At 56.5% G+C, this 19670-nt stretch overlaps 7 protein-coding genes across 7 annotated transcripts; 2 read left to right on the top strand and 5 right to left on the bottom strand.

Moving 5' to 3' along the window:
- Positions 1 to 204: 204 nt before the first annotated feature.
- Positions 205 to 3483, bottom strand: K452DRAFT_254038 (uncharacterized protein). Its single transcript, XM_033538310.1, has 2 exons — positions 476 to 3483; positions 205 to 420 (listed from the first exon to the last, which is right to left on the bottom strand). The coding sequence occupies exons 1-2, from the start codon at positions 3330 to 3332 to the stop codon at positions 383 to 385; spliced, it is 2895 nt and encodes a 964-aa protein (XP_033395281.1). The 5' UTR covers positions 3333 to 3483; the 3' UTR covers positions 205 to 382.
- Positions 3484 to 3637: 154 nt separating this feature from the next.
- Positions 3638 to 6031, bottom strand: K452DRAFT_289573 (uncharacterized protein). Its single transcript, XM_033540849.1, has 4 exons — positions 5970 to 6031; positions 5193 to 5892; positions 4846 to 5144; positions 3638 to 4792 (listed from the first exon to the last, which is right to left on the bottom strand). Exons 2-4 carry the CDS (start codon positions 5578 to 5580, stop codon positions 3764 to 3766), a joined length of 1716 nt encoding a protein of 571 aa, XP_033395280.1. The 5' UTR covers positions 5581 to 5892; positions 5970 to 6031; the 3' UTR covers positions 3638 to 3763.
- Positions 6032 to 6452: 421 nt separating this feature from the next.
- On the top strand, positions 6453 to 9289 carry K452DRAFT_62387 (uncharacterized protein). The gene is made up of 3 exons (XM_033546921.1): positions 6453 to 6532; positions 6586 to 7612; positions 7678 to 9289. The coding sequence occupies exons 2-3, from the start codon at positions 6811 to 6813 to the stop codon at positions 9249 to 9251; spliced, it is 2376 nt and encodes a 791-aa protein (XP_033395279.1). The 5' UTR covers positions 6453 to 6532; positions 6586 to 6810; the 3' UTR covers positions 9252 to 9289.
- An 846-nt stretch (positions 9290 to 10135) lies between these two features.
- On the bottom strand, positions 10136 to 11153 carry K452DRAFT_62360 (uncharacterized protein). The gene has a single exon (XM_033546920.1). It carries the CDS (start codon positions 10923 to 10925, stop codon positions 10329 to 10331), a length of 597 nt encoding a protein of 198 aa, XP_033395278.1. The 5' UTR covers positions 10926 to 11153; the 3' UTR covers positions 10136 to 10328.
- A 53-nt stretch (positions 11154 to 11206) lies between these two features.
- Positions 11207 to 16114, bottom strand: K452DRAFT_300121 (uncharacterized protein; the record flags this gene model as incomplete). Its single annotated transcript, XM_033542299.1, has 4 exons — positions 11207 to 12874; positions 12929 to 15724; positions 15780 to 15882; positions 15945 to 16114. The coding sequence occupies 4 exons, from the start codon at positions 16112 to 16114 to the stop codon at positions 11207 to 11209; spliced, it is 4737 nt and encodes a 1578-aa protein (XP_033395277.1).
- Positions 16115 to 16539: 425 nt separating this feature from the next.
- Positions 16540 to 17643, bottom strand: K452DRAFT_328017 (uncharacterized protein; the record flags this gene model as incomplete). Its single annotated transcript, XM_033544962.1, has 5 exons — positions 16540 to 17007; positions 17074 to 17211; positions 17288 to 17338; positions 17387 to 17481; positions 17556 to 17643. 5 exons carry the CDS (start codon positions 17641 to 17643, stop codon positions 16540 to 16542), a joined length of 840 nt encoding a protein of 279 aa, XP_033395276.1.
- Positions 17644 to 17914: 271 nt separating this feature from the next.
- Positions 17915 to 19246, top strand: K452DRAFT_232188 (uncharacterized protein; the record flags this gene model as incomplete). Its single annotated transcript, XM_033537211.1, has 2 exons — positions 17915 to 18473; positions 18531 to 19246. 2 exons carry the CDS (start codon positions 17915 to 17917, stop codon positions 19244 to 19246), a joined length of 1275 nt encoding a protein of 424 aa, XP_033395275.1.
- Positions 19247 to 19670: the final 424 nt, after the last annotated feature.

Below are 19670 nucleotides of genomic sequence, written 5' to 3'. Positions count from 1 at the left end.
AGTACAATGTCGGAGCTGTCAAGACGTCATGTCAAGCCTCAAATGAGGGTCTCCGTTAGTCAGCTTCCGATATCTGTCGGCTGCGGGACGACCCGCATCCGACCAATTCATGGTATCAGCCTGGGAAATATGGGTTGGGGGATTGCTGTTTAAGACGTAGGTAGATCAAAGACAGCTTACTACACTATTTGTGATGCTCTAGTTCGGTAGCTTTTTGTTCACGCCAAGACAATACTCTTAAACTTGTGTGGGAAGTAGGATACAAATGATTCTATCAAAGAATAGGAGACTTGATTCTGGTGACTTCAACACATCATACACAATTGGTCAGTGAAAAAAGGAATTAAGAGTCGTGATTGATTTGTTTCATTGAAAATATAGGTTACTTCTCCTCCCGTTGCTGGTTCGTTGGCTGAGCGCCTATTTAATATCAGTTGATCGCCCCAGAAGTAGTCAGGATTTCGCGTGTACTTACCCAGCACCCAACCAATACCAGACGCCAACCCACCCGTGACAGCGTTGGCAACCATATCTCTCTTCCTAACGCGGTCACCGTCTTCGCCACTTCCAGCAGCACCAACACTTCCCGTCTCGCTGCCGGCCATCGAAAAGGTTCTGGTGTGTTCTTGAGAGACCCTGGCGCTCTCGTTCTCACCAGATGAACCACGTAGAGGGAATGCAGTTCTGCTAAAGGCAGCAGCCGCACCACGTGCCACGTCAAAGAGGCCCATAGGTGCTTCCTCCGCCGCTCCACGGCCAACTTCTCTTCGCGGCTGAATTGTGATGGCCTGGTTTGAGAAGGCACCGGGAACCCTGCGATCAGCTTGGTCGTTGAAACGCTCCTCTGCTTCTGTTTCCTGCGCTAACAGCGCTGTCATTTCTTCTTCACACCTTCGCCAGGCGGTGAGAACCTCTGGCAGTGCAGACGGCGGTGCAAGCAAGAGAGCTTGTGAGAGTAGTTCCATGCGCTGATCCAGTCGGCGCAATGCTGGAGAGCCCTGAACATTGGCCGCGTTGTATGAAGATGTTAGTGATGTGTTGGGACTGCGGTGGCGTCCAGCTAGATATGCAGCCCTCCACGAGACGTCATCCGCCTTCTTTCTCTGAATAAGGGTCGTTGCCGTAGCTGGACCACCCTTTCCTAGACGTTCTGATTCCTCCTTGGGAATAACTGAGTCGAATGAGGGGTTGAGTCGATTGATGACGAACGAGTACGCGGTTTCAAAGTCATCTTCTGCAAGTGCTGCCTCAACAGCCATACCGATAACGCGACGCTGGGCCATTTTCATTTGCTCTTCTTGATCGGCATCGGACTGGTCAAAAACCGGGCCACATCTCTCCAGGATTCTCGCAGACACGAGATTCTGGGCAATGTTGATCAAGTCGTCCAATTTTGTATAACTCCTTAAGTTCTGATCAAGGACTTTGCCGATAAGGCCAATGGGGTCGTCACTGATCCTGATGTTAACGGGCTTGAATGGAACACCGTGTTGCAGCGTCAACGAATAAAATGACAAGGAATGGGTAGCAGCAAGCAGAGCTTCCGTACGAAGGAACTCGGGAGAATGTGAAAAGTAAGGCTGGAACTCGGTCATAATGTCCATGGCCTTCTGCATTCTACCCCTAGTGACGTTTCCGTTTGTGGCATTGTCGTAGTGTTCCATGACATGCTTGTGAACAACCTCTTCGACGTCTTCCGCATCGAGGTGATCTCGCTGTCCTGACTTTGGGAGGTATACTTCTTGGATCAACTGAAATTGGAAAGAGGTCAAGAAAGCGTTGATGATTTCTCTCTCGAACACTTGCCGATCAATCTTTCCAAAGATTCCAGAACCAAACAAAGCGTGCTCATCAGCAGCATCCATACCCCAGTGCCAAAGCCAGAGCAATTTGTCTCTGGTCGCTTCCCACTTGTTTTTATCATTCTTTTGTGGCCCGTTGGCAATCCCGTGCAAGATCTTTTGAGCAACTTTCAGTTGGTCACTCTCCTCTGCATGGAATCGGAATTTAGCTACCCCGTTTAGAGAAATAGGGTAGCCAAGATCTGCCAACAGATATGCCGAGTAGACAAATATTTGAAGCAGGGCAAATGTTTCGAGCTTTGGAATCGTGAGGGCATTATTTTCTTTCATTAGGACATCCGGCTGCAGAACCGCAGTATCGGAATCCTCAAGGAGGTTCGCGTGGTCCTCAATTTTTGGCAGCATGTCAAGGCTGCTCGCCAGGTCCGGTGGTGGGTCAAAGTCCATGATCTGTGCTAAGCGTACCAGCACACCATGCGCGGCTTCTATAGTGGCTCGGGTATGCTCGTTTACTGCGTACACGGAACCAAAGGCAGCCTGGCAATAGCGGAGCCTCAAGTGGTCTTGCAGCTCCTCTCCATAGACTTTATTGACATTCGCGTAACCACCAAGGTCGACGTCGTTGGGCCCATCCCAGTGTTCAATGGCATTGCTGATGAGATCGAAGTGGTCCGAGGCGCTGTGGACCATCCACGAGAGGACGTATTCCCAATCATGGCGGTCTTTCAAATCTCCAGGCTTCGAGTTTTGGTCGTGCGTTAGGGCATCTGCCGAGCTTCGACGAGAATCGTGATAATTGCGCCGTTTTCTTTGCCCATATCCATACATCCACGGCCCGACGACACCTTTCATATCCCTTGCTAATGCGCTCTCTCCAGAGTCAGACTCCTCCTGAGACACACTGTTTTGCGATGATTTTGCCTTCTCAAGTAACAATTCCACCCCCTTTGCACCGTGTATGTTTCCGAACTTTTCTAGGGATGTTGTCGCTCCGCATTGAGGGTAGTATTCGAAGTCCAGGCGAAGGAGGGGGAGGACGGTAGAGACGAACCACGTGCGCAGGTACTCGTGTTCGTCAAGGAAAGGGTCGACGAGAGGAGGAATGAGGGCCAGCAATCCTGTTTCGGCATCTATGCGATATGCCCGGTGGATAAGAAAAAGAGTAAGAATATCCAGATCGGCATCTTTCTCAGGACACGAGGAGTGCGCCAAAGGAAGTAACTCCAGCTTGCGCACCCGTTTGTCTGCCTGCGCGTTGGAAAGGTCTTTTACTGGGGTAGGATCGACAGGGACTTTTGCGCGCTGCTCAAGGTATAGGCGTGTCGCGACCTCTTGGGCATAGGTGGCATAGATCGACGGCTCGGTGCTCTCGGGGAGGAAGGAGAGGATGATTCGCAGGATGAGCTTGGGATCGAAGGCATCGGGCCTCTCGAGCGTCAGGGATCGAAGCGCATCAATGTTGGACTCAGCGGCATAGCGCGTCGCGAGCAGGACGCAGTGGGCCGCGGAAAGAGACTCCGAGGCGTCCATACCTAGGTGGGAGCAGTGGTGTGGCCGATCACAAGGAGTTGAAGCTGCGCAAAGGGGTGGAGGCCATTCTACCTAGCGAAAGCAGCCTTTAAGCCAGGGAGAGATCGAAAGGTCAGAAGGCGCGGGGCAGCGTTGGTAGGTATCAAGTTGGGTTGCTGGCAATTGCTGGAGATCGCCGCTAAGGCGCGCAGGGCCCACGGAACAACAGACCGAGAGCCCCAGTTAATTTAGTCGTGTCCGGAGGTAGAAGCAAAGAAGGTATTACTAGTTGCATTCAGAGCTTCACACTTCGGCCACGATTAATTCGCCTGGGCCTCCACCCGACCTCTTGACTGACGTACACCCATGTTCAAAAAGTAGAATACTACATAGTGCGTACTTGAATGCCGCTGTTTGCGCCTTCATATGACCTCATCAATTATCCACCCCGATCAGCACTTCAACATGTCTTCGTCAACCTCCCAGCCATCCCATGTGGGAGCGTCGAAGCCGTTGGGCCTCGAGCTCCGAATGAACCCACTCCACATACCCTCGACTTCGGCAACCGGGCGGACAAATTTGACCGGCGCTTTGAAGCCTTTGCTATAACTCTCAAACAGATTCTTGTCCTCAAACAGCTCTGGGTGCGTCCGCCGCATCGTCTTGAGTGCCCGCTTGCCCACCTCATCGACCGAGTCGTAGTGGCGGAGCTCGTAGAACTCCGGGTCGTGCACCTGCCTCAGCTTCTCCATCATCTCCTTGGAGTAAAGGCCCTGCTGCAACAGGTAGATGTCGTACTGGCACAGAGACGTCGTGCCGTGATAGGATCCACCGAACTTCGCCCGCTTGTACAGTCCGACCAGGGCAGCAATGGTGCCCATACAGCCGGTGCCATAGTCACTCATTGGGAACGGAGGGACGACGGGCTCGTTCAAACCCATGCTCTCGCCCTGGGCCCAAGCTATTCCGGTCACGCAATCGGCAATCTGTTGCCAACCGGGTCTTCCCGCCCACTCTCCGACGTGGCCAAAGCAGTCTTCAGCGACGTAGACGATGCCCCGGTTCCGGTGCTTAGTCAGTTCGACAAGTTGCTTCGGTCCGTACCCCAGGCGCTCCAGAGAGCCGGGCCGATATCCGTCGAGGATCACATCGGCAGACTGTAGTAGCTCCTCGAAGATCTTGCGACCCTCAGGCGACTTGAGGTTGAGATCGGCCGTGTGCTTGCCCAGGTTACCGTCGACCTGAAAGAAGGGCACATCACTAAGGTTGGACGCTGTGATCTTGATAACATCGGCGCCATACTCGGCCAGGCCTCGTCCCATTGCGGGACCTGCGATGATCCTGCAGAGTTCCAGCACTCTGACACCTGCCAGGACCTGTGGCTTCGGCGCAGCAGTCTTCAAGCCGGGGAAAGGCACAGGAGGAGTAGTGGACTCGATTGTGTCAACCCTCCAGGGTGGCTCTTGGATCAAAGTCTTACCCTGGGAGACAGTCAGCACGTGAACGTTGTATGATGTAGAGGGAGGTTTCTGACGTGGTTGGTCTCCTTGAAGTCCTCCCACTTCATGGCGGTCACACCCGCCTGCCTGCGCTCAGCATTCATCTTCTCGAGCTCCTCTGCCGTAAATTGCTTGACGTGACTCTCGATGAGCTTTATGCACTCGTGGTAGTCTGTCATATCCGGCCTATAGCCTTCCAATCCAACCATGTTCAAAGCAGTTGTCGCTTCGAGGGAGCCATGCAGGTGGAAGTATTGGCCAGGATTCTTGGTTTCATACAAGTTGGCGGACAACCTTCGGTAGAGGATCGACTGTGCCTGAAGGAGGTCGGTATCTGGAAGCCATCAGCGACTGGTAGTAGCTAGTACCCAACTTCACGGACCCTTCAAGAGTGACTTGACATTGGGGTGGGACTTGTTCATGCCACCGACGGTGGACAGGTATGCCGAGAACAAGAAAGCCGAGGCCCTATCCACATCCACGGTGATCTTCCTGTCCTGCTCCCCATACACCAGGTCCGCAATGGCCGCTGCCATACCAGCCTCGACGGCTTTCAGTGCCGAGGTAGCCTCGGTTTCTTTGAAAGGACATGGGAAGTACGGGCTCCCGGTGTTGTCGGTGTGGAAGGTGGTGCGAGCTATGATGTCGCGGCATTCCGAGGGGATCTGGCTCTTCGCGAGGTGCAGCAGGTTGTCGAGGGTCCTACGGGTCTCGTCGGCCATGGAGTAGGCCTCGAAGGAGGAGCCATTGGAGCCATTGGAGGCGACCATATCGTTCAGGTGGGGGGAGGCGGTGGTTTGGAAGGAGGGGGAATCGCAAGCGCTAAGCTGAGGAGGCGATTGCCCGCCATGATGGTATCTATAGCAGCGCGGAGCCGGCAGCCGACCGGGCAAAGCTGAAGGCACGAGGCGGACGAGTGAGGGCGCTGGCGGGTAGGGCTGAACAGCCGCGGCCTGAAGCAGTGCGGTTTCCGACGATGCCAAGACCCAACAGCATCACCAGTCGCGTCTCCAAACCCCGGGATTTGACGGAGAGCATCGTTCTGTGGCTACCGTTCCACGGCCCGGAAAGCGCGTCGTTTTCTGTTCGTCTCAGTACTTGTTAAGGACCCAGCGGCCCTCTTCGTCCCGCGCGGGCGACATCCGATCTTGCTCCTCACCTGCTCCCTTCCGACGATCCACCACCACCCGCAGCCCGACTTCCACCCAGTCTTATCCCGATATGACACGCCCCAAGGTGCCTCCCGAGCAACGGCAGAGGACTGCCCAAGCGTGTGAGGTCTGCAAACGCCGGAAGCAGAAGGTGAGCCATCTTGTTGTCCCTTGCGTCTGTTTCACCCTGTCAGGTCCATCTCCATTCTCACGCCTTTCTCACCCAATGCCCTTTTTCCACCACACTGCCAACTGCACAAACTACCGCGTACATGTTGCCAACACACCATGCCGTTATAACCCGCGTCGGATTGTTGTCGTAGAACACCTTGGTGGCGTGATGCGCTTCTACCTTCGTCCCCTGCCTGCCCTCTTCAATTCATCCACATCCCCGTGACTGCAAAGCATGGTTTTAATGATGACATTATACACCACGTCTGCGGGTTGACCACCTGTTTGTCATCATATCCCCAACCTCTGGACGCCTTGAAGCGTCGGCGAGATCGCAAGAGCACTCACTGACTGACGTCGAAAGTGTAACGGGTTGTACCCTTGCAATACTTGCGAAAAGGTAATCGGGTCGGCTTCTGAGACGGGAATGTATAACTCATTCTGGATCGGCAGCGTAAATTCACCTGCACATATCGCGAGGGCGGTGACTCTCCGGGCGATGGCCCACCAGCCAAGAAGATTCAGGTCGAGGGTGGCGCACCGGCGCCTGCCGCATCCCCTAATGCAGCCAGTTCTGCTGGTCATGCCGGTAGCACCGCCAACGGCAACTTCGCCGGTTCCCCAAGTGCAACGCAACAAACGATTCCCTCGCCCCAGCGTAAACCAAGCAACCTTCATATGATTGGACAGCATGGACGTCCCGAGTTGAAGCAAGAGAACCCACTATCGGCAACGGCCGAGCCAGATGCCATAGAGGCTGCAGAGGCTGCTGCACGATCACTGCAGCAGTTTGCAACAAGGATAGAAGATCAACCAAAGCATCAAACTGCATCTGGTTCCAATAGTACAGATGGTAACGATGAAGAAGCCGTCGTCTACTCACAAATGAGGATGCTTCAGGATCCGACGGGACGACTGTTATATGTAGGTGATTCGGCATCTTTGTCTTTTCTCCAATTACTGCGGATGATGGTAGAGAATGTTGCCGGGCCGTCCGCGTTCACTACAGACCCGAGACGGCATAAGATTACAGAGATGCCTTTTTCTCTTCCGCCTACGGCACGACACACACACTTGCTTCCAGACAAGAGGACCGCCTATGTGCTTGTGGATGCGTTCTTCATCAACACTCACGGATTTCTACAAATTTTCGATCGACAGGTTTTTCTCAATGCTGTAGAAAACTGCTATTCGGATCCTCTGGTTACGGAGCCCTCTTGGTTGTGCCTGTTGAATTTGGTCTTTGCAATTGGTCTCATGCTGGCGACTCCTCGACGGGGCACCGCTGATGCGCTTATAATTGACAAACTGATCAATCAACATGCAGACCGCGCTGAGGTCTTTTACATGAACGCAAAGAGTCTTAATGATCCATTGAATGGCTTCGAAGATGCGGATTTTTGGTCCGTCCAAGCCCTGCTGTTGATGTCCTATTACATGCTGGTCAAATCAAAACGGAACACAGCTTTTGCTCTCCTTGGTAGGTGGAAACCATCATATCAGCTCAACACATGCACGAGTACTGACTCTTATCACCTACTCTAGGTATGGCTGTTCGTTCTGCGTACGCATTAGGTCTTCACCGTGAAGAGACGCTTATCATCTTCAATCCGGCGGAGCAAACTGCCCGGCGGAACTTATGGCGTTCACTGTTTGTCATGGACCGCTTCCTTTCATTTTCTCTTGGGAGACCCGTGGCGATATCCGAAGACGATTGCAGTGGCGATACACTTCGACCGGCCCAACCCGATGAACATGATGCGTTTGGGTTTGATTCGGCATTCCAGACGACAGCAAATCGTTCTCAGACAAACGCAGGAGCCCTGGAGGCTGCAGTACGCAGTTGCTCGGTCATAGGGCGAATCCTCAAAGAAGTCTACCAACAGCGGAAGATAAGCACTCGAATGGCGCAGGAGATTGCAGACATTTGCAAACTATGGCCGAAAGCGCTTGCGCCTCAGCTTCACTGGCGTCAGGCAGCCGCAGCATGTCCCGACCAGGGAATCGCCATTTTGCATGTCAATCTCTTTTATTGCCATTCTATTATCCTCTTGACTCGGCCTTTCTTCCTCTACATCATGAATGCAGAGACGCAGAAAGAGTTTGCCCAGAACGGAGCAAGCTTTCAGCCGCGCCACAAGTATTCGCGCATGGAGAAATTCAGTGAAGCTTGCGTGATCGCGTCGACACATAGCATCGTGCTAGTGCAGAATGCGTTCGAAGCCGGTTACTTGCCACGGCGGAACCCTGCGGTCATATATTTCCTCTTCGCTGCGACACTCGTTTTGCTTGCAAATGAGTTTGCAGTTCTGTACACCAACACTTCGGCCGACCAGTGCATACAGAACGCTATTAGAGTCATGACGTACTGCTCTGAGAGCGATCTCCAAGCCGCACGGCTCTACAACATCCTGGAGGCATTCCGAGACGTTGTTCAGCAGCAGCGCGAGCGGCGCCGCCGGTCGCAACAGCCACAGCTCCAACAGATGGTTGGCAGCATGACCAATCGCGCCACACCGCAGCAGTACCCCAGCATCATGCCGCAACAGCAAGATGCGCATACGGCCTACCGCGAGCAGAGCTTCCAGCAGGGCCTCGGCACGCCGATGCAGAGCGCCACAACGCCGCAGGCCGCCACAGAGCTGCCACCGCCGCCTCCGGGGACCGCAATGCTCAGCCCGAGCGCCACCGCCGCGGCCGGCACACCCATCGGGACCGGGCCGGGCGCCTCGCCGCTGGCGCACTCAACGCAGCCGATGCTGTCACCGGCCGCGGCGGCGTATGCCGCGTCAGCGTCAATATCGTCGCCCACCACGAGCACAGGCCGCCCCGCGCTGAGCCGCAACCTGTCGCTGTCGAACCTGCTGGACCTGAGCGCGCTCGACGGCGTCGTGACTGGTAGCGGGGGCGGGGGTGGCGGTGCGCCGTCGCTGCGCAGTGACGAGTCTGTCGGCGAAGAGCTGATAGACTTTGATGCGCTGTGGTCGTGGCCGACCAACGCGGCGAGTGGAACGGGCAGCCCGAGGCTTGGAGGCGCGCCAGGGGATGGGGGGATGCTGACGACGGTGCAAGGGATCAACGATAGCGCGGTGCCGTTGTTTGGGGTTTATGAGCAGTAAGTAGGGCGGCCGGTGTGAATGGAAATGATGAAATGAGGACATGTACGTGGGGGGACGCCAGATGGGGCGTTGAGGCTAGACGTCGCTGGCTGGGCGGTATTGGTATAAACGTTCTTGTCTGTAGGCTGCGACGAGACATGCCTTGCTCGAAAAAGCCTTATGTTTTATGTATCTAGGTTTGTCGGTTAGACGAGTAGGAATATGTGTATGTGTATGTGTATGTGTATGTATCCACATCATGAAAGTATCTATGGCTTGACAAAGACCTCTTAATCACGACGTGCCATGTCCCTCCGTATACCTATGCATATATTCATATCTGTACGCACACTCAGTTTCAATAAAAGACAAAGGGACTTCCACACAATACGGTATACATTATACATCCACCGGTGAAATCCCACGCCAATCCAAGCCAGCCAGGGCTTCAAACGCAAGCGTCTACGCATCCACCTCCACCACCACCACCACCACTGGAGAAGGAGGGACTTAGCAACCAAAGGGCAGTCTAGACACTGTCCACGCTGTTTCGGCAACAGATGTAGACCAAGAGCTGGTTTAACCAGGTGGCTCTAGAAAAGAGGGGCGCTTGTATGGAGAGAGTGATCCTCCTAGCCAGGACTCCAAGGACGAGAAGCCACACGTACGTCCGCAAAAGAGAAGGCCAAGTCACCCAAGCAAGCAAGCACATTCAATCAGTACATCATCACTCACGCACACAGACACACACAAGACAAGCACACCCAAAAGTGGCGACGAAGAAGCAGAGGCAGCAAGAAAAAATAGTTGTTGATACCTCTAATTTCCCATCCATCCATCCATCCATCCATTCCGACCCGAACGAGAAGACCAGACCAGACCCAACCAACCCAAGCAGACGGAGCCCGACCCATCCGGACCGCCTGAGGCCCCTGGGCGCCCAGCAAGAGGCACCAACAAAAGTACGGACTGCACCGCACGCACGCAACGCACACAACGCACGCAACGCACCACACACGCATAGCAGCAGCAGCAACCGCAATCAGCAAAACGGAGCGCACTCGCAGACGCATAGAAACCCAATAAAACGAGTAAGAATCAGGACCAAGGGGTATAACACGAGGCCGACCGAGCAGGAGGCAAACAAACGAACAAAAAGGGAGACAAACGCAACGGTGTAAAAAAAAAAAAAAAAAAAAATCTGGCGAAGAGAGGACGAGGAGTAGGAGGAGAGGAAGAGAGGAGGAGAGGAGCGAAACAGGGCAGCGAGCCCATGCATGAAAAACCGAAGGAAACCAGCACCGGCACCAGAAACGCCACCAGACTCGACGACGCAACGTGGCGCGAGGCCTGCCATTCCAAACACACACACAAGGGAAAGAGACGACGACGACGACGATCCAGCGAATACCTCCAGAAAAACGCAAACCCCCAACGATAGCGATGAAGGAAACAGCAGCGCCAGATGAAGTGGTAAGAGACGAAAGAAAGAAGAAACGAAAAGATATAAAAAAGTAAGGAAAAAAAAAAAAAAGTCAAGTCCCGAAGCGCCTCCATACCATCCACAAAATATGCCGCCGAGGCGACTAAAGGCAAAACCAAATAGAAAAAAATAAACGTGCAAAGGGAAAGCGGCCGTTTTAAATGCGAGATTACTCGAGACCGATAACGATGTGCGCCTGTGTCCTGTACCATCCAGTCCAGTCCAGTCCAGTCCTAGCCGCCAGCCAGTCTTTCATTCCCAAACCCATATAACCGCTGTCGCTTATAAGAACCAAAAACTAGAAAGCGCTTGAAAGCAAACCAGCTAGAAAATAGGCAAAAAAGCTCAAGGATAAGAGAAGAAATCACTTCTTCCGTCCGCAACTATATAACATGTCGTCGGGCCACGCGTGCGTGGTCGAAGAAAAATCCCAGAAAAAGATAACCAAGATAAAAGAAAAATAACGACTTAGACGAGCAGACCCTCAAAATAGTCATGAAGCGTCGATCATGGCCGTGTCAAGTCCGAACAGCACATCCCTCGCCTCGTCGTAGATAGGCGCGTTCAAAAAGTCAAATGGCGGCTCCAGCTCTTCCGAAGACCATCCGGGAATCTTCTTCTGATCGCCCATCCTGTCTCTCCAGAAGTCGTTGCTGGGGCCCATATCCATGCTCATCTCAGGCAAGCCCGTCGTGCCGTCGCTCGCCTCATCGAACATGAACAGCTTGTCCATCTGCCGACTGAAATCCATATCAGACTCCAGCTTCCATTGGTCGAAGCTGAGACCATCCTCGGCGCTGATCTTGATGTTCAGCTTGTCGTTCTCCGAGATGTCGCTCGTAGCCGTCGTGGCGCTCTTGTCTGTGTCGGCGGGGCTCGGAGTCGTCGTCGGAGTGAGGCCGTCATGCTGGAAGACAAACTGCTCAGCGGGCATGGAGCAAACTTCACCCAGAATGTCTTCCTCGAAGTCAAACAAGTTGCTGAGCTCCTTTGGAGAAAGGGGGCAGTTACGCCAAGGATCAGCAGCAGTTGCATCCTTCGGCGGGCTCAAAAGGCCATCAACGGCGCCGGCAGGCAAAGTGCCATCAACGGGCTTGCCAGCAATGTCCTTGGAGACGCCGAGCTTGCTGGGAGTGCGGTGCATCGGAATAGCACCGGAACCCGAGCCGGGAGTTTGCGTCTTGATACCTGCAGCCTGCGGCGTCTTGAAATTTGCCGATGGAGAACTCTTGATACCCGTCTGAGTCGGGACCCGATTCATCGGGGTTGCGGCTGCACCGCCAGGGACAGGAGTTGCGGCCTCGGCCTTGACAATCGGAGTCTGACCGGTCTTGGCCGCTGCGAGAGCTGGTGCTTTCGCGACTGACATAGGCTTGCTACGGTTGGCCGCGGCAGCATCGACCTTGGGTGCTTTGCTGCTTCCATCGGCATTGAGGCCCAGACCTTCGGCGACGCTATCGACAGCAAACTGAAGAGGATCCTCAATCTTCGCATGTTGCTCCTTCATGTGTCCATCAAGTTCCTCCTTCGTCTCAAAGCCCCGCGCACTGAAGTCGCAGATTTGGTGAGGGCAGGAGAAGCGCGGCTTGGCGGGCAGACCCGGCTGGCTGGCATCGCGGCGCAATTCGGGACTGAGTTTGCCGATTTGTGGCGAGGAAGTCGCGATAGGCGTTCCCTGGGCCGGTGTAGAGTCGGCGCTCGTCCTTTGTTTCTTCTTGGCCGGCAACTTAAGCTTCTCGGGCGTAAGTTCGGACTGCCTGTTGGGCGGGTAGACGGGAGTGCCATGAGGAGAGGAGAAGGAGAACGGCGGTTGCGAAGAAGTCGGAGCTGCGGGAGGCTTGCTGCCAGATTGCGGACGGCGAAGGATCGCTGCTTGGTGGTCTTGGAACGCTTGAAGGTTAGCGTGGCTGAGTTTCGACTGGGGTCCTTGAGTAGCATTTGCTGATGGCTGAGCTTGTGGCTGTGCGCCGTCAGCCTGAGCTGTCTCGGCCGCCTTACTCTTCTTTTCGTTCTTCTCGTTCTTGTCGTTCTGCGCCTCCTTTGCGACCTGGCGCATGAACACGTCGATGTTATGCAGAAGCTTCTCGAAATTCGCCGGCTCGATGGTGACCTGTTCGCGGAGTTGTCGCTGGCCGTCCAGCTGCGAAAAGAGGAGGTGTCGCTAATTCGCAAGTCAGTACATGCCGTTTGTTGATTATCAAAGGCAATCACTTACCACCATGATGATATTCTTTGTCCGTTTGTCGTCACGATGCCTCACATAATCTGCCAGCATGAACTTGTCGATGCCCTGGATGATGTTGCCTTGAGCACGGAGCTTCTGTGCCATGGCCGCCTTGGCCTCCGGAGGGACCTCGATGACTGGTCGCTGGCCCACGCTCTGGCTGACCTCAGTCAACAGCATCATGAATTTCTTGGTCAATTCATTTCTCTCGGCGGTCGAAATTTCCTGCCCGCTCTGGGTAGCGGCGCCCTGGACAGCAGCGCCCTGGCCTTGATTTTGAGTTTGAGCTTGAGCCGCCTGAATGGCCATCTGCTTTTGCCGCAAGACCTGCTGCTGCTGGGGAGTCAATTTTTCGAACTGCGCTTGCGTCATCCCCAGAGGACGTTGCTGGGATTGTGACGGCTGCATCGGAGGCGCCTGTGGCTTGCTCGGGTCGGCGACTTCCACGACATCATCGCTCGACGGCCTCTTCAAGCCCTGTTGGGGTTGGACCTTGGGCGTCGCATTGCCAGGCTGCTTCGGTTGAGGTGCTTGCTTCGCTTGGCCCTGAGGTTGCTGACCACTCATTTGAGGAGCTGGTTGAGGTTGGCCAGGCTGAGGCACCCGCGGTGGCTGCTGCATGTTCGGGCCTTGTGGCATACCCATGTTTGGTGGTTGTGGTGGCATGCCTGGCATGTTCGGTTGTCCCATCGCCTTCTGCTGTTGCTGCAACCGCATAGTGGCAATCTGTTGCCTCAGGTGATCGTCGCTCGCATTAGCTACCCTTGGACCGTATTGCTGCCTGACGCGCTGAATGTCAGCAGCAGACACTTGCTGTATAGCCATCATCAAGCGCTGGCGTTGAGCTGCTTGCATGGCAGCCATGCGCTGCTGCATTCCCGGATTCGGAGTACCGCCAGCGGGCATCATGGGAGCCTGAGGTGCTTGGCCATTTGGATGACCAGGTCCAAGCTGCCCTGGACCATTCGGATGACCGTTCGGCATTCCGAGGTTCGCAGCATTGTTTTGTTGCTGACCGGAAAGCTTCTCGTAATGAATGCGTTGTACCCGAGTCAGCTTCTCCATGGGCAGCATCGGGTTAGGGTTCCTTGAGACCCATTCCTTCAGTTGACCCCATGACCTGATGTTTTCTGGCATCGATTGTCTTACAGCGTCGGCAATCGGCGGCGGGTATGGCAGTGTGTCCATTTGCTGCACGATTTGAGGGTTGAGCGGAACATCATTTTGTGGGCGAGCCATCATCTCATGCTGGAATACTTGCTGCATCTGGGGGTTGTTCATTCCATTCTGCATTTGGCCTTGTTGCATGAACGGTGGCATATTAGCATTGGGACCCATCATGGACATTCCGCCTGGATTACCCTGCTGAGGGCCCATCTGCGCGCCAGGTTGCGACATGTTGGCGTTGGGTCCGAACGGAGGCCGGTTGCCATTAGCGTTGAACCACTTCGTCAGAAGCGCTCTGAATTGATCCTCGGGCACCTCCAGCATCTTTTGTCGGACTGGGCCGGGTACGTTGGCGGGTATGAGGCTTGCTCGTGCAGTGATTGGGCCGCCAGGCAACTGGGTCTGAGCTGCTGCTGCCCTCATGTGCGCTTCCTGGAGTGCTCGTGCGGCCTGGCTCATCCCTGGTGCTCCTTGTCCGAAATTCTGGGGTGGCATTTGACCGCCAGCTTGCGGAGGCCTTGGCTGCGGGGTGCCATTACCTCCAGGACCGGGAGGCATCATAGGCCGTGTCAGCAATGACATGCCAGCAGTGTTCTGTGGACCGCCCGGAGGCATGTTGAAGCCAGGCCTCTGGCCCATGAGAGCAAGCTGTTGTGGGGTCATTCCCTGGGCCCGGGCTGCCTGCGCCTGAGCTTGAGCTTGTGCCTGGATTTGCCGGATGGCGTTATCTCGCTGGGCCTGGTGGATGTTGAAGCCTGGGGGTTGCTGAGCCGGATTCCTGCCTTGTGCGCCCATTTGTCCTGGTTGGCCACCGGCCATGGCGTTGAAACCGCCCATTTGGCCCATGCCAGGGTTGTTGCTGGCAGGGACCACGTCATGGCCAGCTTGCGCAGAGCGCACCGCATCAGCTTGCTGACTCGTGAGCTGAGCGTAATCAAACTCGGCGCCGCCTCCCATGCCGTTCTGCTGCGGTGTTGTGTTTCCCATTTGCGGAGTGCGCTGCATCATCGGATTCGGCATTCCTCTGCCAGCCATGCCCGGGCCTTGGTTTGGTTGCTGACCCATTTGACCACCAGTCTGGGCCGCACGCTTCTGCGCGGCGTAGAGTCGCATGGCATTCTGACGTAGACGCCACATTATGGGGTCGATGTTGCGCTGCTCGAGTGCCTGACGTTTCTCTATGGGCATGCTTTGGAGCTCGGTCCTGATCCTATTCTCATCCTCAGGTCGTAAGCGTTGGCGTAGCTGACGAGTGATTTCGGTGATTTTCTGCTGGTCTTCGGGCCCGAACTGGAGATTTGGTTGAGGTTGCTGCATGCCTTGCTGCTGGACCTGCGACGGGATGTTGGAGTTGTCCATGCCGGTCGAGGACGGGTTCTGGGTCATGGGCAGAGGTGAGGCCTGCATCTGGTGCTGCAAGTGAGCCGGGTAGGGCTGGTGGAAAGCGTTCTGTCCCTGGTTCGAGCCGGTGGCTTGCATGGGCGTCTGGTGCATCATGCCCATTTGTGAAGCTGCCATGGAGTTGTTAGGCTGCATGGCCATGGAGGCTTGGTCGGCATTTTTGGCTCGCAGTTCGGTCAGCCGCTGCGACGCGGCCTTGAATTTGGTGAGGTACTCTTCCTGTATGTGCAGTGGTTAGTTCGGACAGGCGAGGGCGTGGAGTGAGGCGGCATACCTTGGACTGCGACGTGCTCAGCATGCCCGACTCGTGCTGCATGGCCTGGTTGAGGAGAGCGCTGTCGGGGACGCCCGGCCTTGCGAGGCGCAACAAGCTGTAGCTGTGGACGAGAGTGAGTGCGATGTACAAACGGTCGGGGCACGGGGCAGCGCCTCGACTTACAGTTGCCAGACGGCGTTTGTGCGCGCGTCGGCCCCCAGGGTGCTCTGCCAGCCGGTCAAGGTCGAACTGTGTTGCCGCATGCGAGCCAGGACCTGACCCTTGAGCTGGACGTGGGCGGGCTGCTGCTGCGGCATCATGCCCATGGGGTTCTGGAAGGTTGCTGGATTCATTGTGCGGGAAGGGTCCCCAGCCAGCCGGGGTGCGGGTGGGTGTGTGTGTGTGTGTCGGTCGGTCGGTCGGTCGAGTGTCGGCGGCAGCGTCGTTGGTCGAGTCGAGGCTTTCAGTAGGTAGAGGTTCAGTTTACAACAGCAGCCTTGTCGCTCGCCTTGTCGGGGTCAGCAAGCATGCAGGCGGAGGGCTTGCTGGTGGCCCGGGTAGGGCTGGCTGGCGGGATGGGGTGGAAGTCTGGATGTGAGGGAGGGCAGAGCGAGCGAGCGAGCGAGAGATGATTGATGCGCCCGCGCGCTTGACCCAAACTCTGCCTGGGCCAACCCGTGACGCCGCGGGCCCAGTCTTTTTACAGCGCACCAGACAAGCTAGCTGCGGGAGGGTCCAAGCCAGTTCTGCGCCATTCAATGCATGTGCAAGTTTGCTCCTAGCTAATCAATCTGATCCCTTTGAACTCGCGCGTGATGGCCGTTATGGCCTCCTCGACCGGCAGCCTCTCCATGCTGCTGGCTCCGTAGAAGCCGTGCAGCCCCTTGACCCGGCTCAGCACGTACGCCGCGTCCGTGGGCTTTGCGATCGGGCCCCCGTGGCACAACACGACAACGTCTGGGTTGATCTTGGCCGCCGCATCCCGCATCTCCTGGATCAGCCGCACGCAATCGTCGAGCCTCTTCCCGCTCGTGGCGCCGATCGAGCCAGACGTTGTCAGGCCCATGTGCGCAACCAACACGTCTGCCCCCGCCCGTGCCATGCGCTCCGCCTCGTCGACGTTGAAGGCGTACGGCGTCGTCAACAGCTCCAGCTCGCGCGCGGCCTTGACCATCTGAACCTCCGCCTCAAACCCCATGCCCGTCTCCTCCAGGTTCGCCCGGAACTGCCCGTCAATCAGCCCGACCTGCGCCGCCCCGTCAGCCACCAGGATCCGCCTGACCGGTCACTAGCTCTATTGCGTATGACTTGCCGTGGGAAAGTTCTGCACACCGGCAAACCCTAGCTCCTTCAGCTGCTTGAGGAACGAGGGAATCGTCCGAAACGGATCAGTCGCGCACACGCCCGCGATCACTGGCGTGTGCTCGACAATGGGGAGCACTTCGTTGGCCTGGCCCCAGCCACATCAACCATTCGTCCACTCGGCAGGGTGGCACTTTTTATTTTTGCATTTTTTTGCAACATACCATGTCGAGAACCACATCGTTGGCGTTTCCGTAGGGCATCAGGCCCGCAAGCTGCAACCGTCAGCAAATGCCATTGGCCCAGCGGATAAGACAACACACCGAGCCCCTGCCTGCCATGCGGAACCTGCCCGAGTTGTAAATGATGATTAAGTCACCGCCGCCCTTCTCCACAAACTTGGCCGAGAGGCCAATGCCTGGAAGGGCACAGTCAGCAGCGGCGCCGTTGGGCGGGAGCCTGGAGGACGGGAGCCTGGGGGAGGCCGCTTACCGGCGCCAGCTCCGACGATGGATTCGCCGCGGGCGGCTTTGGAGCGCAGGTGGTCGAGGATTTCTTTCCGGTTCGTGGGCGGCGCCATTGTTTCCAGACGTCGGGATGGGATGTGCTTCTGCTTCAGGGAGGAGAGTAGCCGCGCCGGGAGCGGTTGCTTGCTGGCTCGCTGGGCAAAGATTTAAGCTGCGTGGTTGCGTCACGCCGCCTCCCCGCACCGTCGATCTCCCTGGCGAACGAGCGAACCCTGTCCCGTTGGTGCCGCCGCCAAACGAGACTTGACATCAGTTTGTGATGCTCGAGGGTAGGCGAGCCATGTCTACCTACACAACCTCTGTCCCTATAAATCGTGACCCACCATGCCGCGCGTCGTCCTCCTCGGCACCTGCGACACCAAGCTCGACGAGCTACTCTACACCCGCGCCCGCATCCTCTCGCACCCCAACACAACCGTAGAGCTCATCGACGCAGGCCGCACGCCCACCGCCCACGAAGCCATCACAATCCCGCAGTCCCAACTACTAACCCAACATGCACCCGCCGACGCGCCAGCAGCAGATGCCAGCACGCTCTCGCGCGGCGCCCTCAACAAGCACATGGCCGCGTGCGCCGCAAACTACCTCAAGCACGCACTGCGCGCCGCCGACAGCCCGCCCATCCACGGCATCATCAGCCTCGGCGGCAGCGGCGGGACGTCCCTCGCCGCCGCAGCCATGCACACCGCTCTCCCGCTCGGCTTCCCCAAGCTGATTGTCAGCACCATTGCCAGCGGCGACACGGGGCCCGTCGTCGGTGAGGCAGACATCACGCTGATGTACAGCGTGGTTGACGTCGCGGGGCTGAACGACCTGCTGCAGTCCGTGCTTGACAATGCAGCAGGCGCTATTGCAGGCATGGCCGCCGCATATGCTGTCAGATGTGAGCGAGAGAAAAAGCAAGCAGAACAACAAAAACAGCAGCAACAGCAGCAGACAGCTTCCCAGCCGCCAGCCCCCCGCAAAGCCCGCATCGGGATCACAATGTTCGGCGTGACGACGCCCTGCGTGGAGCGCATTCTCAAGCACTACGCAGCGCACTACTCAGGCAGCATCAGCCCGCCCTACGTCTTCCACGCGACGGGCCACGGCGGGCGAGCCATGGAGGCCCTGATCGCGCGCAATGGGCTAGACGGCGTGCTCGACCTCACCACGACCGAGCTCTGCGACCTGTACGCCGGAGGTGCCATGGCCGCGACGCCGGCGCGCCTCGACGCCGCTGCCACCGCCGCCTTGCCCTGCATCCTCAGCCTCGGCGCCTGCGACATGGTCAACTTTGGCCCGCGCGACACCGTGCCCGAACGGTATGCTGCGCGCCGCTTGTTCGAGCACAACTCTAGCGTTACCCTCATGCGCACTAACGTCGACGAGTGTCGCGCCGTGGGTGAGTTTGTGGCAAGGAAGTTGAGGTGCGCGAAGGCGCCGCAGCGCGTCCAGGTGTGGGTGCCGCGGGGCGGGGTGAGCGCGCTGGCCGTGCCCGACGGCCCGTTTGCGGATAGTCAGGCCGACGAGGCGCTATTTCGGGCTGTCAATGAGGGGCTGGCGGACAGTGGGATCGATGTTGTGGAAGATGAGAGGGCAATCAACGACGAAGGATTCGCGGTGGATGTGGCAGAGGAGATGGCAAGGCTGTTGGAGTTGGAGAAAGATAATTAAGGGTTTGGGGGCCTAGTCGGAACGAGCTGGTTCGAGATGTTGGTTTGACTGGAAAGGTGGTGGTGGTTCTTTGAAGCGCTTTGATACTCGTACCTAGATTCCTAACGCCGGACGTGAGACCCCAATCCGAATCGGCTCGGACGTGCGAGGGATCTAAACTTAGCTCGCCCCGCAACGCACGCTCCAATTCCGAACGGCAGCGGAGCCGGTGGAAAACTGCAACGGTCGGTAAAAACACACACCAAAATAAAATACAATGGCAAGACAACATGAGAGGAACAAAGACGAACGACAAGGAAAATGAAAAAGTACCCTGACGTGCGCAGAGGCTAACAAAAAAAGAAATTGGAACTCGCAAACCAGCGATTCGACCAAAAGTAGGGACCACCTGGACCTGACTCCCGTTTTTGCCCCTCCCTTCCCT

This window comes from Aplosporella prunicola (genome assembly GCF_010093885.1).
Source record: "Aplosporella prunicola CBS 121167 unplaced genomic scaffold K452scaffold_19, whole genome shotgun sequence".
In the NCBI taxonomy this organism is placed as follows: Eukaryota; Fungi; Ascomycota; class Dothideomycetes; order Botryosphaeriales; family Aplosporellaceae; genus Aplosporella; species Aplosporella prunicola.
The sequence above is the reverse complement of the archived record's forward strand: the minus strand, read 5'-3'. Positions and strand labels throughout refer to the sequence as shown.